The sequence below is a fragment of the Megalopta genalis genome, unplaced genomic scaffold, assembly GCF_051020955.1.
Source record: "Megalopta genalis isolate 19385.01 unplaced genomic scaffold, iyMegGena1_principal scaffold0391, whole genome shotgun sequence".
Classification (NCBI taxonomy): Eukaryota; Metazoa; Arthropoda; class Insecta; order Hymenoptera; family Halictidae; genus Megalopta; species Megalopta genalis.
In genome coordinates, this window is record NW_027476460.1 from 141,233 (window position 1) to 164,338 (window position 23,106).

At 39.3% G+C, this 23,106-nt stretch overlaps 3 protein-coding genes and 1 pseudogene across 3 annotated transcripts; 3 read left to right on the top strand and 1 right to left on the bottom strand.

Moving 5' to 3' along the window:
• Positions 1-4,381: 4,381 nt before the first annotated feature.
• LOC143263219 (uncharacterized) lies at positions 4,382-13,326 on the top strand. Its single transcript, XM_076528345.1, has 2 exons — positions 4,382-5,441; positions 13,030-13,326. The coding sequence occupies exon 1, from the start codon at positions 4,615-4,617 to the stop codon at positions 5,434-5,436; it is 822 nt and encodes a 273-aa protein (XP_076384460.1). The 5' UTR covers positions 4,382-4,614; the 3' UTR covers positions 5,437-5,441; positions 13,030-13,326.
• LOC143263220 (uncharacterized) lies at positions 6,724-7,614 on the top strand. The gene has a single exon (XM_076528348.1). It carries the CDS (start codon positions 6,724-6,726, stop codon positions 7,612-7,614), a length of 891 nt encoding a protein of 296 aa, XP_076384463.1.
• On the top strand, positions 12,455-18,101 carry LOC117217733 (DNA topoisomerase 3-alpha-like; annotated as a pseudogene).
• Positions 18,102-19,599: 1,498 nt separating this feature from the next.
• Positions 19,600-22,619, bottom strand: LOC117217735 (BUD13 homolog). Its single transcript, XM_076528346.1, is given in 5 exon segments — positions 19,600-21,020; positions 21,211-21,395; positions 21,480-21,490; positions 21,493-21,636; positions 21,719-22,619. Coding segments are annotated over 5 exon segments (810 nt in total). The 5' UTR covers positions 22,016-22,619; the 3' UTR covers positions 19,600-20,847.
• Positions 22,620-23,106: the final 487 nt, after the last annotated feature.

Sequence of the window (23,106 nt, forward strand, 5' to 3'; positions counted from 1 at the left end):
GTCACTGATTACGTTCAGTGCGCCCCTTTTTGTTGCCGTGATGTACTCTCCAGATTTTGCCACCGATATCCTAGTAGGTGTCTTCAGCTCCTCGAAACGTGTTGCCAAGTCCTTCCTATTGATAATATGGTCGGACGCTCCTGAATCCAATAAAAATTGAATCCATTCTCTTCCATCTTTACTGCATTCCACATGTCCTGCCATGAATGCAAATCCATCTGTGTTTGCAGCATTTGTATTTTGCTGCACATACTGCACTGTTTGTAATGTTCTCCTTTCATTATTTTTTTTGTTTAATTGCCTGGAGAATCTTTACACTCGTATCGGCATTCTCATTTAACAATTTCACCTCATGATCCAATAGTCTGGTTTTTTTACGAATGCAATACTTAAGTTGTCTTCAGCTGCTTTCAATTCAGTGATTAGGTCGTCAAAGGTCGTGAAGTGTCTCATCAATTAGGTATCACTTTGCAATTTCAAGCTCAGTAATTTCTTCCGCAGAGCCAGTTGAGTGGCGAGACTTTTTCGCTCGTACAAATTGTCCAAATTCTTGAAGATTTCTCTCGCATTGATTTCTGGTTTCACGAAACATAGTAACGAGTCTGCCAGATACTCTGTAATTATGCCTTTAACAGTTCGGTCCGCTATATCCCACTTCTCCGTTTTATTCTGTGGTGGTTCATCGTCGATTACGTGTATAATGTTTAATTCTGCCAGCACAGCACGTACACGGAATTTCCAGACACTGTAACGTTCACCATCGAACACTTTAATGTTTCGTTTTATACCCGCACTTTCCATTGTTCTCTTTGCACAGTCCTTTTACACTTAACAAAGTTAATTAAAAAAAACGTTGCCTGGGCCCATAACCTGTTGGGATTATGGAATGAAAATGAATATGATTCTAATACTTTGCTTAAAAGGACTTTATTTACTCTCTTTAATGAGAGAAGGTATATGAGCGAAACCGATCGAGCGATCAAACTCTACTGACTGTCCGGTAAGAAGAAACGCTTCTTTTATACCCTTTTTAGGTTCGTCGTGTCCACCAATCAGAGACGTTTTATTTGTCGCGTCTTACATTGTATACGTGACGGTTAGGGCACGAAGTACATCAAAAGGTACCGGCGATGATGTATCGCGGCATCTAATATATATAGATTACGTCACCGTCGCTGCCCGCTGACGGAGCCGACGAAATGTAAACCGATATCTTAACTGAAGATATTTTACTAAGTAAACTATAGATTAATTTTTGTTCGAGGCTAAAATTTCAACACTTATCATTTAACTTAAACTCGCTAAATTTTTAATTCTATTTTATCACAATTTCTTAATTAATTTACACTTACATTTAGTGTTGATATTGCTTTTTAAATACTGTAATTAGAAACTGTCTGTTTCATTATTTTATTTCTATATCTTTTATCTTGTTATAACTTATCTATAAATTCTTTTTACTTTTTGTGTAAATCTTTGGTTATGTTTTACTTTTTTCTTATTATTAGTTCTTTTCTTTCTATATAAATCTTTGAAAATATTAACTTTATATAAGCTTTTATAAATTTTTGTCTTTCCAATGTTATTAGTCTTAACAAGTCTATCTATTTTTACATTTTTGTACAGATTACAAAATATCGTACATCAAAACAGTCTCTGCAATTTTGTGTGTGTCTTTTTCAGTCTTAAGTATATTTAATTCGAATTACTTATCCAAATTTGATGTTATTTATTTTGTTTCCTCATTGAAATCCCTCAACCTGTCTATCAGGGCCGTAAGCCAAAATCTAGAAAGAATTTTATTGTAACATTGTTGATTTTATGTTTGTTTACTGCTATTAACGCGTTAAACGACCAGCGTGAATCGGTAGAGATTCTGCCGGCGCCACGAAGCAAAAAAAAAAATTAACAAAAGACTATAATGTACTGCCTGAGTGTCCAGAGTCACCCCAATTATGTTTACAATGTTTTAACGAATTCCATCGTAACTAATAAAATATTATAATATCTTAAAAACAAATTTAAACGTAAATATAATTTGTTAGTATAAGTATATTTTATATTTTATTATCTTATTTTATTATTAGTATTATATAAGTATATTTTTAATGTTTCTTTTTGTTTACTTTATAATAAAATGACTATAAACTACCTCCAAAATCCTGGTTTAACCGTTTGCATCCCAGGGGTTATTCAGACAACACTGTTGAATTTTGGAAGTTTCTAGGCGTTGAATTTTGAAACACCGTAAATTAATAACATTGAAACTCACGCTCTTGTGTTTCTGAGCGGGTTATGCGACTGACAAGGCCTCCTGCGTCAACCTCTGGAGAGCCCGTGCGGTCGAACGCAGAAACCAAATCTCCCCTCAAAGAAATATTCGCACGAATCAAAACAGCCATTATGTACAGTCGTCGCGGAATGTATGTTGACACATTTCAAAAATGCAATTTTCTGTTTTAAATCAAGAATTTAGGAGTTAATATATATATTATAGTACGCAGAATATATATTGTAGTCGGCCGTTGTTCACCACCGAGGTGTGAGAGTGCATCCCACACAGTAAAAGATGGTCGGATCCACCTTGACTTTGCATTGGATAACCCGTGCTTCCTCGAAACCCATCAATTGTAAGAGTTGAATTTCGGAGGTCTGTATTACCGGCTTGTAGTCGGTATTGCTGTTGTGATGTTTATTGTGGGCCCGCCGCAGTCATTTCCGATCAGGACTGATCACTGCTGGATGATGGAGAAGACGAAGAGATATGATTCTGAAAAATCCAAAGAATTTCATGTATTGTATAATTTATTACAGAATTTTACAAAAATAGAAGAAACTAGTCATGCAACTGATAATTTTCCAAATGATAATCAAGCCATAGTAATACAATTGTCAGTAATAACTAACGATAAGATTGTAGAAGATAATCCACACAAAAAATAGTAATACTGAAAATATTATTGTATCAGATGTATAAACGACTGATACAACTGAAGAAATTTAATCCATTGATGGAAATAATAATAACAATATGATATACAGGGTATCCCAAAAATGTCTCGCAAACCGAAAGTGGCGGGTTTCTCAGGTCATTCGAAGCAACTTTTTCCTTTACAAAAATTTTCTCCGAAGCACCGTTAACGAGTTATTAACGAAAAACAGCAATTTCACTTCAATCGAGTGCACGCTATTATTTGTACAACTAGATGTATGTAGACAGAACATTCAAAAAATTAAAAACTTTTTATTCATTATTAATAACATAAGGATCTGATACATTCGTAACTGTAACGATATTTAAACCTCCTGCACGTTTCATCAGTTTTATTAATTTTGTTTTAATAAATGATAATTTATTATCTTCTTGATGTTGAGATAACGAACGAAATTTTCATTTTTGATAATATATCGTTGCAATAGTATAATCATATCATAGAATCGTTTCAACCATTACTTTTTTAATGATTCACAATACTTTAGTGTTTTAGTTTTATTTTCATATTTGTTAATGCATTCTAGATTATGCTTTACTCCATATATCCAAGACAAAATATCTCCAAAGAGAACCTCTTTCTCATCTTGTAGCATATTTAAGCAATGCGGTGTTGATTACCCATAGCTTCGGCCCTGTCGGACAGAGAGAAGCGAGCAGCGAAGCACGTGGCGGCAAAACATCGTGTACATATTGCCGACGAACATTTTCACGACCTACTCGAAATATACATCGTTCTGACACCTCTATCGGGCCGTTTCTTCTTCAGAAATGTCTACAGAATCCGATCTTGGGTAGAGTTTTCGTGCCGAACAAAGAACTTTTCGTAAAAATACAAAAATATTGCGGAGAAACTGCGCACGTCGACACTTTTTTAAACTTTGACATCAATTTATTGCTACTTAGGACCAAAAACAATTAATAAATTGCATGCCACTATATTCGGGAAACTCTCCTCTATCTTTTAACACCAATTAGAACTTTCTGATGTTTTTACTTTTCATGCAATACCTCATTTTTGTCGAAAATTTTGGGTTTTTACAAAAGTTCGTTTATTTAAAAAACTGAGTGTGATGGAGCAATTCGGTTTTCGGATTCTTGTTCAGAGAGTGAAGCTCTACAAGAATTTAATAGTGGCTATAGGAACCCAAAAATCATGCCGAACAGTGTTACCGGGCCACATCGTTGATCGATGTGGTGACTCTCGATAATAATGCCGTATCGTTTATGTTCGACGAAATACGCTACGAATTGTACGGAGTGGAAATTGATCGATCAATATCAGTCTGTCTTTTCACTCATAGGAGAGAAAGTGGGAGGCAAGTCCTTATCTGGCTTCATTACAAGTATGCATTGCCACGAATGAGTCAGTCGATTCATCATCGCCTGTCGATACAGTACATGAATTCATAGGTTGTGGACAATAAAGTTGTCTGAACTAATTCGGAATTTGTCACAATCATCCTGACGAATCACAAGTGGGATTGCACAGGACAGAAACAGCAGCATAGTAAGTTTATCATCTGTGCTGCAATAGTTTGGACAATCTAAGATAATATAATGTACATTAGTCTAGTGGTAATTAGTAATTAGTGCAAGTTAGAGTCCGAAAAAAAATTGAGATGAGTAAGAAATCGCATCACAATAAGACGAATGAAAGCGTGGTCGAGCGTATCCAACGGTTCGTAGAGAGGCAACCGCGAGGATTGCAATGCGAGCCATCGCGAACTCGTTCACGATCGCCGATAGAACAGCAGGCGTCCGGGAAAACATCAGATATTGAGAACCGCTTGGAGAAAATAGAACAGTTCATGACAAATATGGCCAATACGTCATATAATCATACGTCTCAGCGTCCCCGATCGCTTAGATATGATTATGTCGAAAACGAAAAATTAATTCCCATTTTCGATCCTGCAAGGGATGATATAGAGATAGAAAAATGGATCGAAATTGTCGACGAAGTGTCCAATCGTTTGAAATGGGACGATTCAAAGATTAAGTATGTACTTGGCACGTGTCTGCGTGGTATGTCCAGGCATTTCTATAACAAGCGCACACACTATTGCCACACTTGGGCCGAGATGAAATTGTTACTACTGAGGGAGTTCCAAAAGACGGTTCCATTCCACGTTCTTTTCAAGAAATGTGCCCTGTACGAGGCACTACCAGGGCAAAGTTTGGAAGATTATTGCTCCCAAAAACTGGCAATGTTACGTCGCTTGGATATTCCGATCCCGGAAAAATACCTAATTGATATGGTGATCGGAGGCATCTGGGATGATGCGTTGTTGCGTTTCATCCGTTCGAAACAATTCATCGATACCGACGAACTATATACGTTTTTGAAATCAATAAAACACACGTCAAACGGAGAGTCTTCCAAAGAACACACTCCAGGCACCTCTAATAATCCTAAGTATCAAAAGAAGAGCCTAGAATAAAGAAGGTAAATACTGTTTCCAATTTCAAATCTAATAAGAGTCACTATGATTATTTGTATCAATAGAGAATAAGTAAATCGGCATCAATATGGTCAATGATACGAATAGTGCTCGTACGTTATTACATTCTTCGGTAGCTAACAAATTTGTTATTGCAACGTGACTAGTCACCGAGGCATTTCGAGAGTTCGCTGTGATCATAATTAAAATTCAGAATGTTACTGCGAACATTAATCTTTACGTAGTTCCCGACGTATATATGTGACATAAAGTCATCGTCGAACGAGTCTTTCTATTGCAAAAACAGATAGAGATGATAAAACGAGATAATCGCGTAATATTTAAAAAAATTTCTACACTCGAATGTGGTCAGATATCGGCAGAAATGGATATCGTTGTTTGTGATATTATCGCGATTGACGAATCTCGCAGTTATACATCTTCATAAATGCACGATTTGGGGAAAACGGATGCAACTGCGATCGAAATCAAATACATGTCGGAAGAGCGAGTATGAAGGTTAGCAGGGCCGAAAATGTATGCGAAATGATTCACGATCTGTTAGGTAACAGTATTAACCCTTAGCACTCCGAACCATTCTGGACGTTGGCTACCAGCTACTCAGCGCCACTTTTCGGCAGAAACGGGCACTTACAGACCCTCGTATTATTTAGTATGGTTTTGGAACTAACTAACATATTATAATGATATTGGACTTATATGAATTGGCTGAAATCGAGAAATTTGCAAAAAAATCAATATTTTATTTTTTATAATCTTGTTTTGTTGTTGTAATCGCTATCTATGCGAACTCTTGTGGCGTCGCATTCCTCTACCTGAGCGCGGCCGCTAGCAATAAAACAAGTATCGTTCCTAATCCTCAAAATTCCCTAAAAAGCACGCACCCCTAATAAAACAATTCTCCTCACATCTGGACACCTCGACCCGCGCGGGACTTTCCCAACTTTCTCTTTTCCTACGAAAGTCCATCTATTCCTTTCTTCCCTTCCAGTATAAAACAGACAAACGCGCAACTCCAAAAGCTCAGTCTGTCCGAAGTCGCTAGTCCTACGACACCACGCTAGTTGCGCCCGCGCTCATCGATAGCAATTCAATAAACTGTATTCATAGTAGCCTTAAACACGCTCTCCGATTCCCTTACCTTCCCTTCAGTGCTAAAATTGGTGACCCCGACGTGATTTGAAGCGAATCTGACGATACGCCAACGCGATCGAAAAAAGTAACGTGTCCACCATAGTACGCGAATTGCCTTCGAACATAAAGAAAATGAACGGGAACAACTTCCTCGGCAACCTCGGCACGGCCAATGGCACTCCAACAACTACAGGCAACTCTAGCGCTGTGAACCCTACACACATCGACCGCGTCGCCGTTCGGATTCCTCCGTTTTGGCACAATGACCCGGAGATGTGGTTTTGCCAGGTGGAAGGACAGTTCGCTGCAGCCGGGATCGTCGCGGATGAGACGAAGTACCACTACATTGTGGGGAACCTGGAATCGAAGGTCGCCCAAGATGTCCGCGACATCATCACAAATCCGCCACCCTCAGATAAGTACGCCAAATTAAAAAACGAACTTATCAAGCGTCTCAGCGCGACACAGGAGCAAAAGCTGCGGCAGCTCCTAGAGCACGAAGAGTTAGGGGACCGCAAGCCTTCGCAGTTCTTGCGTCATTTAAGAAGCTTGGCCGGCAACACGGTACAAGACGAGATTTTAAAGCCACTGTGGCTCTCGCGCCTGCCGAGTCAGTCACAATTCGTGCTCGCGCCGCAGAACGACCTTTCGGTGGACAAACTCGCGGAGCTCGCCGATAGACTGACGGAAATCCCGACGACGCGAGGCCAAATCAACGAGGTACAGCAAGTGCCGCAGACCCTCGACACGTGCTCGCTCATCGAACGGCTAACGATATCGTTCAACACCAAGCTTTGCGAGATGGCGAACACGATGTGGCAGGAAATCGCGGCGATATCGCGACAACAAGACCAGCGTGGGAATCACCGAAATACGCGCTCACGCCCGCGTTCGCGTTCGCGATCAAGATGGCAGCAGAGACCCGACGGACCGTGTTACTATCATTCGAGGTTCGGAAAGGACGCGCACAAGTGCGCTCAGCCTTGTTCCTTCTCCTCGGGAAACTCTCAGGGACCTCGTTAATGGCGGCGAGCGACTCCTGCCCGACCTCGCGCCGCCTATACGTCACCGACGCCGTGACCAAAGTGCAATACCTGATCGACACGGGCGCCGACGTCTCCGTATACCCACGAAAACGCGTTCGCGGTCCGCGAGAAAAGTCGGAATACGAACTGTATGCTGCGAATAATTCGGTGATCACTACCTACGGCACGATCCCGATCGACCTCAACCTCGGATTGCGTCGCCAGTTCTCATGGAACTTCATCATCGCGAACGTCGAAAAACCGATCATCGGCACCGACTTCTTGTACCACTTTGGTTTGCTAGCCGACATTCGCAACAATAGGCTAGTCGACAGTACAACGTCGTTAATTTCGCTCGGGAAACCCGCAGGAGACGAGGTGAGCAGTATCAAAGTCATCGTTGGTACGTCGAAATACCACGAACTGCTCTTGCGTTATCCCGAAATTACGCGACCGAAAGGTTCACTTGCGATGAGGGATATCAACCACTCCACTCGGCATCACATCCGTACGACGCCCGGACCACCGGTATCCTGCAAGCCCAGAAGACTTGCGCCGGAGAAGTTGAACGAGGCCAAACGCCAATTCAACGAGATGATCCGCGCCGGCATCGCACGACCATCGGACAGCCCGTGGGCCTCGCCTCTGCACATGGTCCAGAAAAAGAACAGCGAGTGGAGAATATGCGGAGACTACCGACCCCTCAACGCCCGAACCATACACGACAACTACGCGCCACCCAACATCGAAGATTCGACGCAGAATCTCCACGGAAAGAAAATTTTTTCCAAAATCGATTTCGTGAGCGCGTTTAACCAAATTCCGGTCGCCGAAGAACACATTCCGAAAACAGCGATAATAACGCCATTCGGCCTCATCGAGATGTTGGTCATGACGTTCGGCCTTCGCAACGCGGGACAAACGTTCCAGAGGTTCGTCGACTCCGAATTTCGCGATCTCGACCCGGCATATCCCGATTCAAGATTCAAATCCGTCCTCATCAAGTATATAGACGACTTCCTGCTGGCTTCAGACGATGAAGAACAACACTACGAGGACCTGCAAGCACTTTTCGAAAGAATAAAACAGCTCGGCCTTGTGATCAACCCAGCGAAGTGCGAATTCGGCGTTTCCCGGATGGATTTCCTCGGATACAACCTATCGGAAGCAGGTATACGCCCTCCGGAAGAAAAGGTCGAAGCCATAAGGCAGTATCCAAGGCCGCGTACTGTAAAGCAGCTTCGCCGCTTCCTCGGGGTAATCAACTTTTACCGGCGTCTAATCCCTCACGCAGCGCAGACACAGTCACCGCTAAATGACTTACTGCGTGGGAACGTTAAAGGCAAAATGCCGATAACATGGACTCCGGAAGCCGAAGCTGCCTTCGAAAAGTGCAAGAAGGACTTGATCGAGGCAACCCTGCTCGCCCACCCGAAGAACGACGCACCACTCGCCGTTGTCACCGACGCCTCGGACACCGCAATCGGCGCAGTTCTGCAGCAGCTAATCGAGAAGGAATGGCAGCCCCTAACGTTCTTCTCGAGAAAGCTTAGCTCCGCCGAACAAAAGTACGCAACGTACGACCGCGAGTTACTCGCAATATACGCGGCGGTGAAACATTTCAAGCATATGGTCGAAGGAAAAATCTTCACGATTTTTACCGATCATAAGCCACTCACATATGCTTTTCACCAAAAGCCCGAGAAGTGTTCACCCCGCCAAACACGTCATCTGGATTTGATCAGCCAGTACTCCACCGACATCCGACACGTAGCCGGAAAGGATAACATCGTAGCCGACGCGTTATCCAGAGTTGACGCACTCACAGCAACGATCAATTTCGACCGATTAGCCGAATCGCAGCAAGATGATCGCGAGCTGCGATCGTTCCTCGAAGACACCGTCAGCGGACTCGAGCTGAAACAAATTGTCGTACCTGGATCTCAAGCGCCAGTGTATTGCGACTCCCTGCACCAGCTAGCTCATCCAGGCATCAAGGCATCGGTGAAGCTTACGACGCAAAGGTACGTGTGGCCCTCCATTAAAGCAGACTGTACGAGATGGGCACGAAGTTGTATTCCGTGCCAAAGATCAAAAATCTCGCGCCACACATCGGCACCAGTCGGCCTGTTCACACTGCCCTCAGCTCGGTTCGAGCACATACACATCGACATCGTCGGACCACTTCCCATGTCCGAAGGATTTAAATATCTGCTCACCTGCGTCGACCGTTTCACCCGATGGCCGGAGGCATGGCCCTTGGAGAACATCGAAGCAACAACAGTTGCTCGCGCCCTATTCACCGGTTGGATTTCCCGATTCGGCACACCGCTCAGAATTACATCGGATCAAGGACGACAGTTCGAGTCACACCTATTCAAAGAGTTGAACGCTTTGTTAGGTACGACTCATCTCCGCACGAGCGCATACCACCCCGCAGCCAACGGACTCGTCGAGCGCCTGCACCGCCAACTCAAGGGCGCTATCAAAAGTCACGAGGAGGAGCGTTGGACACAGGCACTACCAGCAGTATTGTTAGGCATACGATCTGCCTGGCGAGACGACCTCAGCGCAACCTCCGCAGAACTCGTATACGGAGAAAACATCCGGCTCCCTGGCGAATTTCTCGCACCTCAAAATTCGAACCAGCAACCGACGAACCAATTCACCTCCGACCTGAAGAACAAGTTCGCGCATCTTCGCCCAACAAACGGCACAAGGCATGGCCGGAGATCCGTCTTCATTTTCAAAGATTTAGCATCCTGCCACCAAGTGTTCGTCCGGAACGATGCCGTCAAAACGCCGTTACAAAGGCCATACGAAGGACCGTATCGTGTCGTAAAAAGGCACGAACGGAACTTCATCATTGCTATAAAAGGAAGAAACGTCAACGTGACGATCGACCGATTGAAACCAGCCTACATCATGCACGAAGATAGCGAACAAATACAACAAACTCCAGATCCACACAACACACAGACGCCACACACAGCCACCAGCAGGAACGGAACAGAAAATCCCGAATCACCAGCGACAAATCAACGACGGTCCAACCGAAAAGTTAAATTTCCAGATCATTACGGCCTACCAATCAGCAGCGAACATATCTTCGATTAACTTCGCCCACATTCTCTCCGCTACACCTTCGACAGGAGACATACAATTTAATTTCATCCTTGATCCTCGGAACCAACATTGTAAAATACTCAGAGTACACAAACAACATTTTTCTTGCACAAAAACACTAACGGGGGAGTACTGTGGCGTCGCATTCCTCTACCTGAGCGCGGCCGCTAGCAATAAAACAAGTATCGTTCCTAATCCTCAAAATTCCCTAAAAAGCACGCACCCCTAATAAAACAATTCTCCTCACATCTGGACACCTCGACCCGCACGGGACTTTCCCAACTTTCTCTTTTCCTACGAAAGTCCATCTATTCCTTTCTTCCCTTCCAGTATAAAACAGACAAACGCGCAACTCCAAAAGCTCAGTCTGTCCGAAGTCGCTAGTCCTACGACACCACGCTAGTCGCGCCCGCGCTCATCGATAGCAATTCAATAAACTGTATTCATAGTAGCCTTAAACACGCTCTCCGATTCCCTTACCTTCCCTTCAGTGCTAAACTCTTTCTCTCGTCGCCTTGTTGCTTGGATGATATCACTATCACTGCTATCAAAACGGTAGACTAACTGTAGAAGAAAACCTTCTACAGTTAGTCTTTCTAACATATCTGTATAAACGTCTATCTGGAGCTCATCTTCACTACTACTTGTGTCATGAGACTCATTCGTGTTTGAACGTTTTGCCATTGTTCTAATAAAAAATATGAATAAATACATAGGTTGAAAATTTCTAATTGTTATTACTAACTCACAAGACGATATTTACCAAAAAAACTTTTCTGATTTTCTCACTCGTTAGATCTATACCGTTCGACGCTTCAAACCAGACTGAGTTCAGCTTTGAAAATCTTTTCCTCCAGATTTAGACTTGCTATATTTATGATTATACAGTGCGTGCTATGTTCGCATACCGACCTTTCTTCTACAAACTTGCCTTAGCGCTCTTTTCAAGTGGCGCCTTTGAAGTGCTCGGACCGTCGTGAGCACGCCTCTCACGTTCTTGTCAAAACCCGCTGACATTTCTTGTATATATCTTCTTAGTAATTTTACTATATTTTGATTTGATTTCGTGTGCTATTTCAAAAGAAAACTTCAGGGAAACATGCATGTCTCAGAAAGTTGCGCTGAAATAACCATGTCCCACGAGAGAGGACATCCGAATGATATGCTAGAATTACGATGTCCCACGAGAGAGGACAGCGGAGTGCAAAGGGTTAAGTTCCATTTAGCGATATCCAAGAGTGATATTGGTCTCTTTATCTGTATTCGTTTTCTTATTTGTAGAAAGATACATGTAGGGTATAATGACAGAATTTACTGAACATCTGATCTACACCTTTCGTTCAGTTCCTTTCTCACCACCGTACTAAACTAAAAGAAAAATGGGATTCTATTTACTCAGAATATTTAAAGAAAATTATTTATAACATGCTACGTTGAGATCGGCATAGGATCTCTGTGGGTTTGTGCCAGCTACTGCTTCGAAGTAGGAATAAGTGTCTGAATAAATGTTTCACAGACTCTATCGCGCTCTTAATTTATCGCACTGAATCGGCGGGGGCTTCTGATCTGGTATCTATTACCAATTCCATTGTTTTGCTCGAAAGAGAATTAAAACTCGATCTCGCTAGAGTTTCCATATCGACGACTAACTCGAAACTAGTCCGCTTCTGGTCGCGTTTGGGCCCTTTATATACCCAGATTTTCTTTGGGAAATGGTAGTGGTGATGTTCCTATGTGGTCGGATTCCAGAACGTTCGTCGTCGTACCCCTTGAAGGTACTTGTCACGTGAATGCAAGCCGTTGGTGCACATTGGGCAGCACAACGGCACAGCCGTTGGTGTAACATTGTGATTTAAAGGCGATTTTATGCAAATCGATTATAAAATATGTGTTCTTTTACATAATAAATATTCACATTTAAAATTGTTTAATTATATTGCATTCACTTTGATTTCCGTTGTCCGATTTCATCCGAGAAACCGTTTATCCGAATAGATTTGCGCAAATTTAATTCTATTTATTGACGTTTCGCTTTCGGCTGTACTTGCAAATTTTGAAACTTTTTCCTGCATAAAATAATCGCACGAAATAAAATGTAGATATATTAGTAGCACATACATGTTTTATCATTTATTGAATAATACGAACTTGGAACACGTGTACTGGAATACACGTGAACACGTGCATTAAACATTGCATGAATCCAAACACATGTATAATAATTACACGCGTACACGTGAAATAGAGATCTATAAATTATATCATACATGTTTCGCTTTGTACGCAGGGAAGGCAATAATGGAGGGGAACGGCCACGCTCCGACCTCCAGTGACGACCTGGGTGTTGTGGCCAAGCGAGATAGTGGAAGTACTACATGTTGAAGTACATAGCTAGCACGCCACCCCGAAAGAGGCAGGGAACACGTCAAGGCAGAAGATAAATGGAAGGCCGGACCATGTTGCCACCCCCATGCGATACTTAAAGAATTGTGTTGTGTCAATTCATTCAAAAAATGATGAAATTTCAAATTATGCTACAGTTTCACTTGAAAATTACAAATATAAATGTTATTTGATATCTTAACGATGTTTTATGTTGTGCTGACCTACCTTGTTTGTTCCGCTTCATTTATTTTATCATCAGAATGATATAACGTTTACTTTATTCTCGACATCAATAATTGAAATTCACTGATCTTGTCATTGCCTTTAACTGTCCAAAAATATATACATATCTGGCATGTTATTCATTTCTATTCGATCGGAATGAAACTCGCCGAAATATTTTTACACGACACACTCACAGCATTTTTTAGAGACAGTATAATAAAACGAACACAATCATCGAATTTCGCATCGGTACCATTGATCGGTATCAATTCGGCAACCGAACAACGAATTGTCTCCAGGGCGAGTTCACACCACCCACGCATATAGAACCCCATCTTGTACGCGGCGAGACGACAGTAGGACGGCGGAAGTGGAGTCCTCGAAACATCGATGTTGACAAGGATTTTTGGCGTCGTGGTCGTCTTTGGGTTATCTGGCCCGTGTGTGATCGCAGTCCCTTCTCTTTATCCGTGTACGGAATTGTGTGGTAGCCAGCATTACGTAAAATAGACGTCTTTACGACGCGAACAGCCAATAGCGTCCATTCGAGGAGCTGGTACGGTACTTGGCAGGCTCCTGCAAACTCAGCCATACTCCGCGCACGCAATTATATATTAATCATTTTATTTATTAAAAATTTCCGATCCACTCAAACGGAGTGCGAATTCATACGAAGAAGTGATGTCGCAAAACTGCAACGCCACAACTTATACTTGGAATGCTTAAGACAATATAGCTTTGTAGCTCTTAATAGACTGTTTGTATTAAAAGAACAATGTGGTCTGTGGATGCGTTAAAATAATTAAGAATGTAAAATATTTCATTTAATAATTTCATTTAACAACAACGTTGAGAGAGTGGCAGTGATTACAATGACATTTAACATTGGTTAGAAAAACGCAAAGATTCTTTGTTGTTGTATTTGAGCTTCGAGCAGGCACTTTAAACGCACTTGCCTTGAATTGGCGAATTTTTGATGGCATGTTTTGATCAAAACAAGCTATATGCTAGTAATGCTAGTATCCAAGGGATACAACATGAAATTCACAGTGTAGATGGCGGAGATAAATTTATATATTAATTGGCATCACTTGACAAATTGAGTGTTTCCTCGAGACTTGGTCAAAAAGAGTTTACCTAAAATAAATAAAAAATAAAGTAAATATGAATTTAATGTCTCAGTATTACATTTACATAAAGAAACGTACAAAAATGTATTTTAAAACTAAATCTTGTAAATTTTAGATATACTATTTAAAAGAAATTGTTAAAATTTAAATAACTAAATTTATTTTCTTTCCTTTTGTATCAAGGTTTATTAAAATTTAAATACAAATTTATAGATCTCGAAAATTGAAATGTTAATTGTACAAACATTTTGTATGTAACGAAATAGTTATTAATATTAAATTAGATATCTAACAGCTGCCTCTTTCCACGTCTTCGATAAAATATTTTATTATTTCTCAACATATGGATTAATACCATTCGTAAATACGTTGGACGGAGTGGTCGAGAATGCTATGAGACGATCGATTTTATTATTTGAAGCTCATCTACAAATTTAATTTCGCATAGCGTGTTTTAGATTGCGCACTAATCAAACGGATGCCTGGAAATAATAAGGCAACAAGCATGGTACAGTGAAACAAGTTACATCATTCGTAAGTGTAACCTTTTTCAGATGCAATTGTGTTATTTATGCAATTGCACTTACTGTTTTTCCCCTTTGTCTTTGACCACGAGGACAGCACTATCTCAGTAGTGAATTTTCAGTCGATCAGAGCAAAGAAAATTTCCATTTCGACCCTCGCTAACAGATCAAGGTGCGGCCTGGAGGTGTGCAGGAGTAGGATGCATTACATAATTGAATTTTAGTTCCAAAAAATTATATTAGCCCAGTTGGCAATTGAAACACTGGTCTAAAATCGCGCACAGGAATGGGTTCTACTCCTGCACACCTCCAGGTCGCAGGTTGATTCATTAGCGAGGGTCGAAATGGAAATTTTCTTTGCTCCGATTGGCTGACGATTAATTACTGAAATAGGATTCACTGCGGATTGGATACATAGTAAAATAGTGGGTTACTTAAAGAGTAAGAAAAGCCTGCAGGAGTAGATCCCATTACTGTACGTATTAGAATTAGCCCTCTGATGGTCACGCAAAGTTATCCAATGTTCTTGCTTTTTACTACGAACTTCGAAGAAGTTTTCAAACCGTGGAAGTGTTCGAACAGTTCAAAGTTATAACCTTACAACTTACGGCTAATGTTAAAACTTTATAAATCGGTGCCGTATCTTTTTTTGGCAAGATATATCGGATCTAAAAGAGACGAGAAGGATTGTCTCCCTACAATAAAATTTATGAATTTAATTCCAATGTATGGGGTCAAAATTGTGATATGATGAATGACTTGTTGAATTATGCATTTACAGGAGCATATCGTAAGTGGGAGGGTTGTCATCCTCTAAGTTTATTCGATGCACCTGTTACAAAGCAATGCATAGAAGAAAAAGTTATATAAAAATTAAACAAACTCTAGAAAGAGAAGCAAAAAAGGGCAGTGCATTAATTATTTGGACAGATTGTGATCGTGAAGGAGAGAATATTGGGTTTGAAATTATTCAAGTCTGTCAAGCAGTTAAACCTAATATACATGTATATAGGTAATCGCATAAACACCCAAGTTGGTTTAATATATTATATGTATTATATATATTATATGTATTATAAGATCTGTGTGATCCAGATGAAGCGGTCAGCAATGCTGTTGATGTCCGTAGTGAACTGGACCTGAGAATAGGTATACAACAAGAATGTTTCATTAGAGTACAAGTAAGTGTTTGTTATAATATAGCATTTAAACATAGTAATGTTTCTAGGTGCTGCTAGATTTCAAACATCGAGACTGCAAAAAGTATTTCCCAGAAATCTTGCTGATATGCTTATCACTTATGGCAGTTGTCCCAAACTTTAGGATTTGTAGTTGAAAGATATTTAGCTGTAGAAAGGTTCAAATCAGAGCCATATTGGAAGATGAAAGTGATAGATACTCGTGATGAGATTTCAGTGGAATTCAGATGGGTGAGAGGGAGATGGTTTGAAAAATTACTGTGTGAAATTCTGCTGGAAACAAACATGTTTAGAAGAACCCAACGCCAGAGTAGAAAAAGTAACAAGTAAGCCTAAGAGCAAGTGGAGACCACTACCATTGGACACAGTTGTAAGTATAAAATATTTGTTGAGATAAAAGTGACAAGACATTAATGAATACCTGGGATCTAAATAAACTTAGGAACTTGAGAAACAAGGATCTAGAAAACTTCACTTAAGTGCTAAAGAAACTATGAAAACAACAGCAGAAAAATTATACAGTCAAAGTTTAATTAGTTATCCATGTACAGAAACGAATATATTTCCAAATGAATTGAATCTTGTACCTTTAGTAAATCAGCAAATTGATAGTTCTGATTGGGGTAGTTACGCACAGAAATTACTTCAGGAAGAATTAAATCCTCGACAAGGGAAAAAAAGTGATCAAGCCCATCCTCCCATACATCCGATAAAATTCAAAAATGATTTATAAGGTGAAGTTCATTGTTTATACAATTTATAACAGTTTTATGACATTTTGGTCAACATTTTATGACAGGTAATGAAACAAAAGTTTACGAATTTGTGGTCCGACATTTTTTGGCTTGTTTATCTAAGAACGCAATAGGACAAGAAACAATAATAGAAATTGATATAGCAGGCGAAAAGTTTATTGCCAATGGTTTACAAATTACTGAACGAAATTATTTAGATGTGTTTTTTCACGTTTTCTCGGTGAGATCAAACAGTGAAACTGTTTGATCTACGGAGGTCGTAAGTCTCCGATTCAAATTTATATGACACCGAGTCTGCGTGATTCCGTATGACTCTTTCAAGTGATATGGATGATAGGTTGATGTAGAATGGTTTTAACACTTAGGTGACTAATTGTATTTGGTTTAAAATGAATTGAGTTGAACTGACACTGACTGATCGATCTGACAAGTGACAACTGATCAAGAGAAGAATCGGTTTCGAGTTTTTATACAGTTTCGTGGATAGAAAACTCGAAATTCGTTGGTCAGTGACGCGATGGAAGGGGACGTAGAGTGACGTAGCACGCAGTGCCGCAGGTAGCAAGAAACCCTGGGCGGGCGACCGAAGCGGTGCGTGCTAGCGACCCTGTCATAAAAAATGCTGGCGATGAAGGTGTGCATTGTTCATAAAGGCAGAAATGACTTTATTGCCGGAAAGAATATGGCTCGTAAACATAAGTTTAGAAATGGCAAGAAAGAAGACTATGGCTCTACGAAATTGAAAGTCCAACGAACGTGACCCTCTGTTGATTTCACGTCGTTCGTTGAAAGACTGTCAATTTGTCTTGCTGAGCCGAAGATTTCCCGTTAATAAATGTTTTTCAGGAATAAAAGAAAAGGTCATTCGTCCCGAACAAAGTTAGTCGGATGCAGCACGAAAATTTTGTTGAAGGACGGAACAAGATGCATATATATATATGAAAAATGGAGCGACAAAGAAATTCTTGTATACCAAGAAGGACAGATTTTTAGATCTACCAGTATCAACATGGTACAAGAAGAAACGTCTCCGCCGCAATTATTAACTGAAGCCGACTTGATTACTTTAATGGACAAATTTGGTATTGGTACAGATACTACACATGCTGAACATATAGATACAATAAAAGCACGTCGATAGGTATCAAGGTATCATATAGAATTTTATTTTTCAGATATTTGTGAAATGATGATTATACGTGATTTTGTCATTGTATTTGTAATACGTGTTTTAGGAAGATTATTCTATACATGCGCCAAACCAACAGGTACGGGTTGTGATTTTTTTCTGTGGGCGGCAGACGATGCGCAACAAATGCAAAATAATTCAAATGAAAACACAAGCCACGTGACAGCTAATTTCTAATATAAGCGTCAATAATGTATATTTTTGTAGCGGCCAGTCGGCGCGCACAAGAAAAGATTTATTTCTCGTGCAAACGACTAGCATATTTATGACTCTCCTTCGAAAAGGCTATCTTTGAGTAAGCTGTTTCCTGTCCGGATGGCAATAAGTCAGTAGAGTTTTTTTACCTGATTCTCGATAGTCAACGAGACCGTCATAAATAAGCGGAAATTCCGAAGGGCACGCAAAACGGACCCGAACGCCGGACGTCCGAGCGCAACAGCCCTGAGGAAAACCCAGGCTGTTACATCATAAAAAACGCACCCACTCCGATCACCACGCGGTCCCAAAACAGGACGCGCTCAGGGCGTAAGGGACAAGGCGGTGAGAAGGAGATGGACAACGCTGATTGGGAAAACCCATTCGCGGGTCAACCAATCACGGGGTGTCCAGAGCCCTTGCCGGGGGCAAACAAGATAATATAAAAAGAGCAGTAGTGAGACGCTCGCTCTCATACCTCTCATACCTCTCATACTTCTCATACCTCTCATACTTCTCATACCTCTCATACTTCTCATACCTCTCATACTTCTCATACCTCTGATACCTCTCATACCTCTCTTGCTTCGACGACACGCTATTCCGAAAGTGATTCTACGCGACTTATCCAATAAAGTTAGTAATTACACCGCACGCACCAGTTTTTTACCAGAACACCCCATAACTAAATTTTCTATTTTAAAATTGTTGAAATTATAAAGATTATTTGATAGAAAATGATTGGATAAATTTCGTAATTCCAGCATACATTATAATAAGAATAATTATTAGGATTAATATTATTATTATACATACGTATATACAGTAGTATGATTTTTCCAATGAAAACATTACATCTTAATTTTCAGTATATAGATGAAATAACTACAAGATCGTGACTGTTAATGAATAAAATGGATAAATGATTGAATCACCGAAACTTTTAAACTCGAAACTTTTCTACTCCAAAACTTTTAAGCGTTCAAATAGCTTTCTGACTCATTTTGTTCTTGAATATGTATTATCTTTCGTTTCAAAGTGAAAACTATAACTCGCGGGCAAAATTTCACAAACTTTAGCTGCTTGTTTAAGTTCTAAGGTCAATATTTAAAAACTAAATCAATTTCTGTTTCTTTTAAGAGAGCGAGGGGAAAGGGGAGAGAGAGAGAGAGAGAGAGAGAGAGAGAGAGAGAGAGAGAGAGGGAAAGAAACAGGGGAAGATTGAGAACGATAAAAAGAAGAAAGCTAAAACGAATTTCTTGTCAGGTCGCATTATAATAGCAAAGAAGAACATACAATAAATTTAAGATATAAACAGCATGTTTATATTTTATCTTTAATTGCCAAATATGCAAAAAGATATTTTCAGGTTTCTACAATGTTACAATTTTTTATCTGAAAAACGCAGCAGATCTATTATTTACATTTACATTAACATTACTATTCCTTGCTCAATTGTACTTACATACTTACATATTTACATACATTAAAACTATCGAGCAATAAAGACGACTAGTTCATATTTCCGTCTAAAAATAACAAGGTTTATCAAGACGTTACGTAAAATATAAAATGATCTTAAAGTATCTAAACTCATGAAGCTTGGGAACTTATTGTATTGAATCATAATCACATATAACGTGGTGTTACATCACACAACATTTTTCGAATTCATGACTGTATCGTTTCATCAGTTGTTCCATAACATATTATTAAAGATCTTTCGTAGTTATACACACGAATATGTAGATTTATATATTAACGAAATTTAATATACAACGAAAATAGTATGAAAAATAACATATGTTTATGTCGTCTATTTAATGGCACGATAGAGCATCATGCCGATGCAAGTACAAAGTTTACATTCCAATTATTTGCCGTAAAAGATGGGACGATAAGGTTAAACGAATGTTCTTCCACTAAGCACTTACTGTTAGCCTGAGTTAATAGCAGAACGTCGGTGACACTACTTAAGCTTCGCATTAAGCCGTGAAGCGACATATAAATAGAGTGTTTAATGCCAAAGAGAATAGCTTCGACAGAAGCTAGTTATTTAGCCAAACGAATCAACATTGTTATGAACTTTGCATCGTAGAATTTAACCTTGACACGTTATAAATTAAAAATGAGGTATCGAATTTTTATGTACTTTGTAGTACAGTATGTGCTATGGGCACATTGAAAAACACCAATACAGAGTAAATATAAATTAGAATATCACGAAATAATTAAGAATAAATGATCTCAGTAATTGATATAACAACATTACTGCCGTAATGTATAAGAGTGAGATTTTAAAATGTTTTTCACTCTCGTATCGGATTTAAAAAGTTCTTAATTGCAAACTTCGTTAGTCGAATAGCTTGGCGTTGGTCGTTCGAGCTTCAACTTCAGCCGGAACAGTTTTAGGCCGTCTCAAATACGAATGTTTTGCGCTTCGAAATCGAGTTCATGAATTCCTATTACCCTAATTCGTATACAAACAGAAAGTGTATACATTTTACATGTCAGCAGTGCTCCATTTATAGGCTACTTCTTGAAGAGCCGTCTTAGCGTTTTGCGCTTCGAACCACTTTTTCTCGTAGCCATTGCTCCTGTCGACGCCGTCCCAACGGTATCCAGGTTTGATACCGAATCGATTTGGCATGAAAGATCCCTCGTAAGTTGGTCGATCTGAATCGATAACAAGCATATTTAATAAGTCAGAGTTTTTGAATTGGATTACAAAGGATATAAAAAGAGAAACAAAAACAAATTTTATTAAGTCTAGTTTTCCTTGGTTAAATTTTCTAAAATATTTGAAACGCGAATTCCAAACGCCGTTGACTGAGGATTAAGATATGTGAAAATGTGTTTGTTGTACCTGGTTTTCTCTTTCCCTCCTCAATCTGCTTCTGTTTAATATATTCTAACATCGGATCGCCTTCTCTTTCTTGATCTCTGAGTCTTCTATCCAAATCGGCATCGTCTGCATATCTTGCAAGTGGCTTACTCATTTCGTAGAGATCGTCTTTTAATTTTTCTTCGCGATCTTCGACTTGTTTCAACCTGAAGAGTGATCATTTTTTTTAATATGAACATTATATCTTTTAATAGAGTTCTATCTTTAAAATTCGAATTAGATTTACTTACCCCTTCCCCCACACTTAGCATACTTTTCATTCAATTCTGTTTGTCTGTTCTGTTTCTCGCGCTCCTCTGCTGCTTCTGCTTCTAAATTACGTTTTCTACCCGTTTTAGAATCTTGTAGAATTGCAGCCTGACCAACGCCAGTGACTTCTTTGCTAAGCTAACAAATTAAAATCGAACGTTTTATGCTAATTAGAATATATCGTACAGATAGAAATAGAAAAAGAAAAATAGATAAATACCTTGCTAAAGTGTACAGCTTCTCTTTTTTTATGGGCTTCTGTTTCCTCTCGTAATGCCCTTGCATCTTGCAATCCAGCTTTCTTTCCATCTAATGTTTGACTTAAATCAGAATCGTCATTCCTAGATTTAGATTTTCTAGGTGGACTTAAATCAGGATCATAGTTCTTAGATTTAGACATTCTAGGTGGACTTAAATCAGAATCATAGCCTTTATTATGATTTTGTCTTGGTGGATTCATATCAGATTCAGATATTTTCTTTTTTCGTCTTGTATGTTTTTCGTAAACTGTAAACATTATGAAAAAAATAGGAGAAATTATTGTTTACATTTATTTTCTTGTTTTTTTAAGTGTTACGTATTGATATAATTTAAAAAATAACTATGCAGTGTGGACAAATTGTGGTAGCGAAATTAATTTTTGCCTTATACCACAGGCTTGCGAGGAAAGTATTCCATTACTATGAAAATGTTGAATTTTTTTTATGATGGAGGGACTAATCTACTCGACAATAACAAGAATGCTTTTTTATAAATTTTGCTATTGCTTGAAATGACAGAACAGAATAAAAAGGCTCTTATTTTTTAACTTTTTTATACGAGCCTATAACGAAAATTGAAAAAAAAAGCGTTTTGTAGAACTTGCCAAATTATGCACATGCCGGAAATTTCATCAAAATTGGTTGGCCTTGACACAAGCTGAAAACAATTAAAGGTCGGGAAAATCATAGTTTTGTCCCGACTTTTGACACTTTCAGTCAATAACTATCAGAAATCTGCAATTTTTGAAATCTTTCAACGCTTGTAACTTGACTTTAAGTTACAAAGATCTACGAAAGACGTTTTTTGAATTTTCATTCTAGGTTTAGATGAAAAAGTTAAAAAACGAAATTTTTTAAATTTTATTTTGTCTTTTCAAGTAATAGCAAAACTGTAAAAGACTATTTTAGACATTGTCTGGTAGGCTAGTCTTTCTATTATTTAAGAAAAATTCAAGCCGTTTAGTCCCGCTTTAAAAGAGTTATTCCATTTTAGGAGCTGTCCGAATATTAATAAAATTCAGTGTACTTTGGTTACGTAACCTTTAGCTGCGATAACGATATGATAGGCCAGATAAATAAACATGAATCGAATATTTGGGCGAAATTGATGCCTGAATAATCGTTTCATGATTGATATATGCACTTTCGAAAAAAACTTGTGAGACAAAATTTTTACATTCGTTTGCGTACAATCCGAATATGCAGCAAAAAATACCAGATTCCGTTTAAAAATACTGATTTTCGGTCTGAAAATCCTATTTCCAGTCGGTATCGAAAGTTGCAACTATCACTATTTGATATAGCGTACTCGAATTAGCTATTTCAATTTTTTTCGTTTTCAATAAAA

What these genes read in the sequence shown, in the direction of transcription:
- LOC143263219 (XM_076528345.1), top strand. Translation starts at nt 4,615, where the DNA reads ATGAGTAAGAAATCGCATCACAATAAGACGAATGAAAGCGTGGTCGAG.
- LOC143263220 (XM_076528348.1), top strand. Translation starts at nt 6,724, where the DNA reads ATGAACGGGAACAACTTCCTCGGCAACCTCGGCACGGCCAATGGCACT.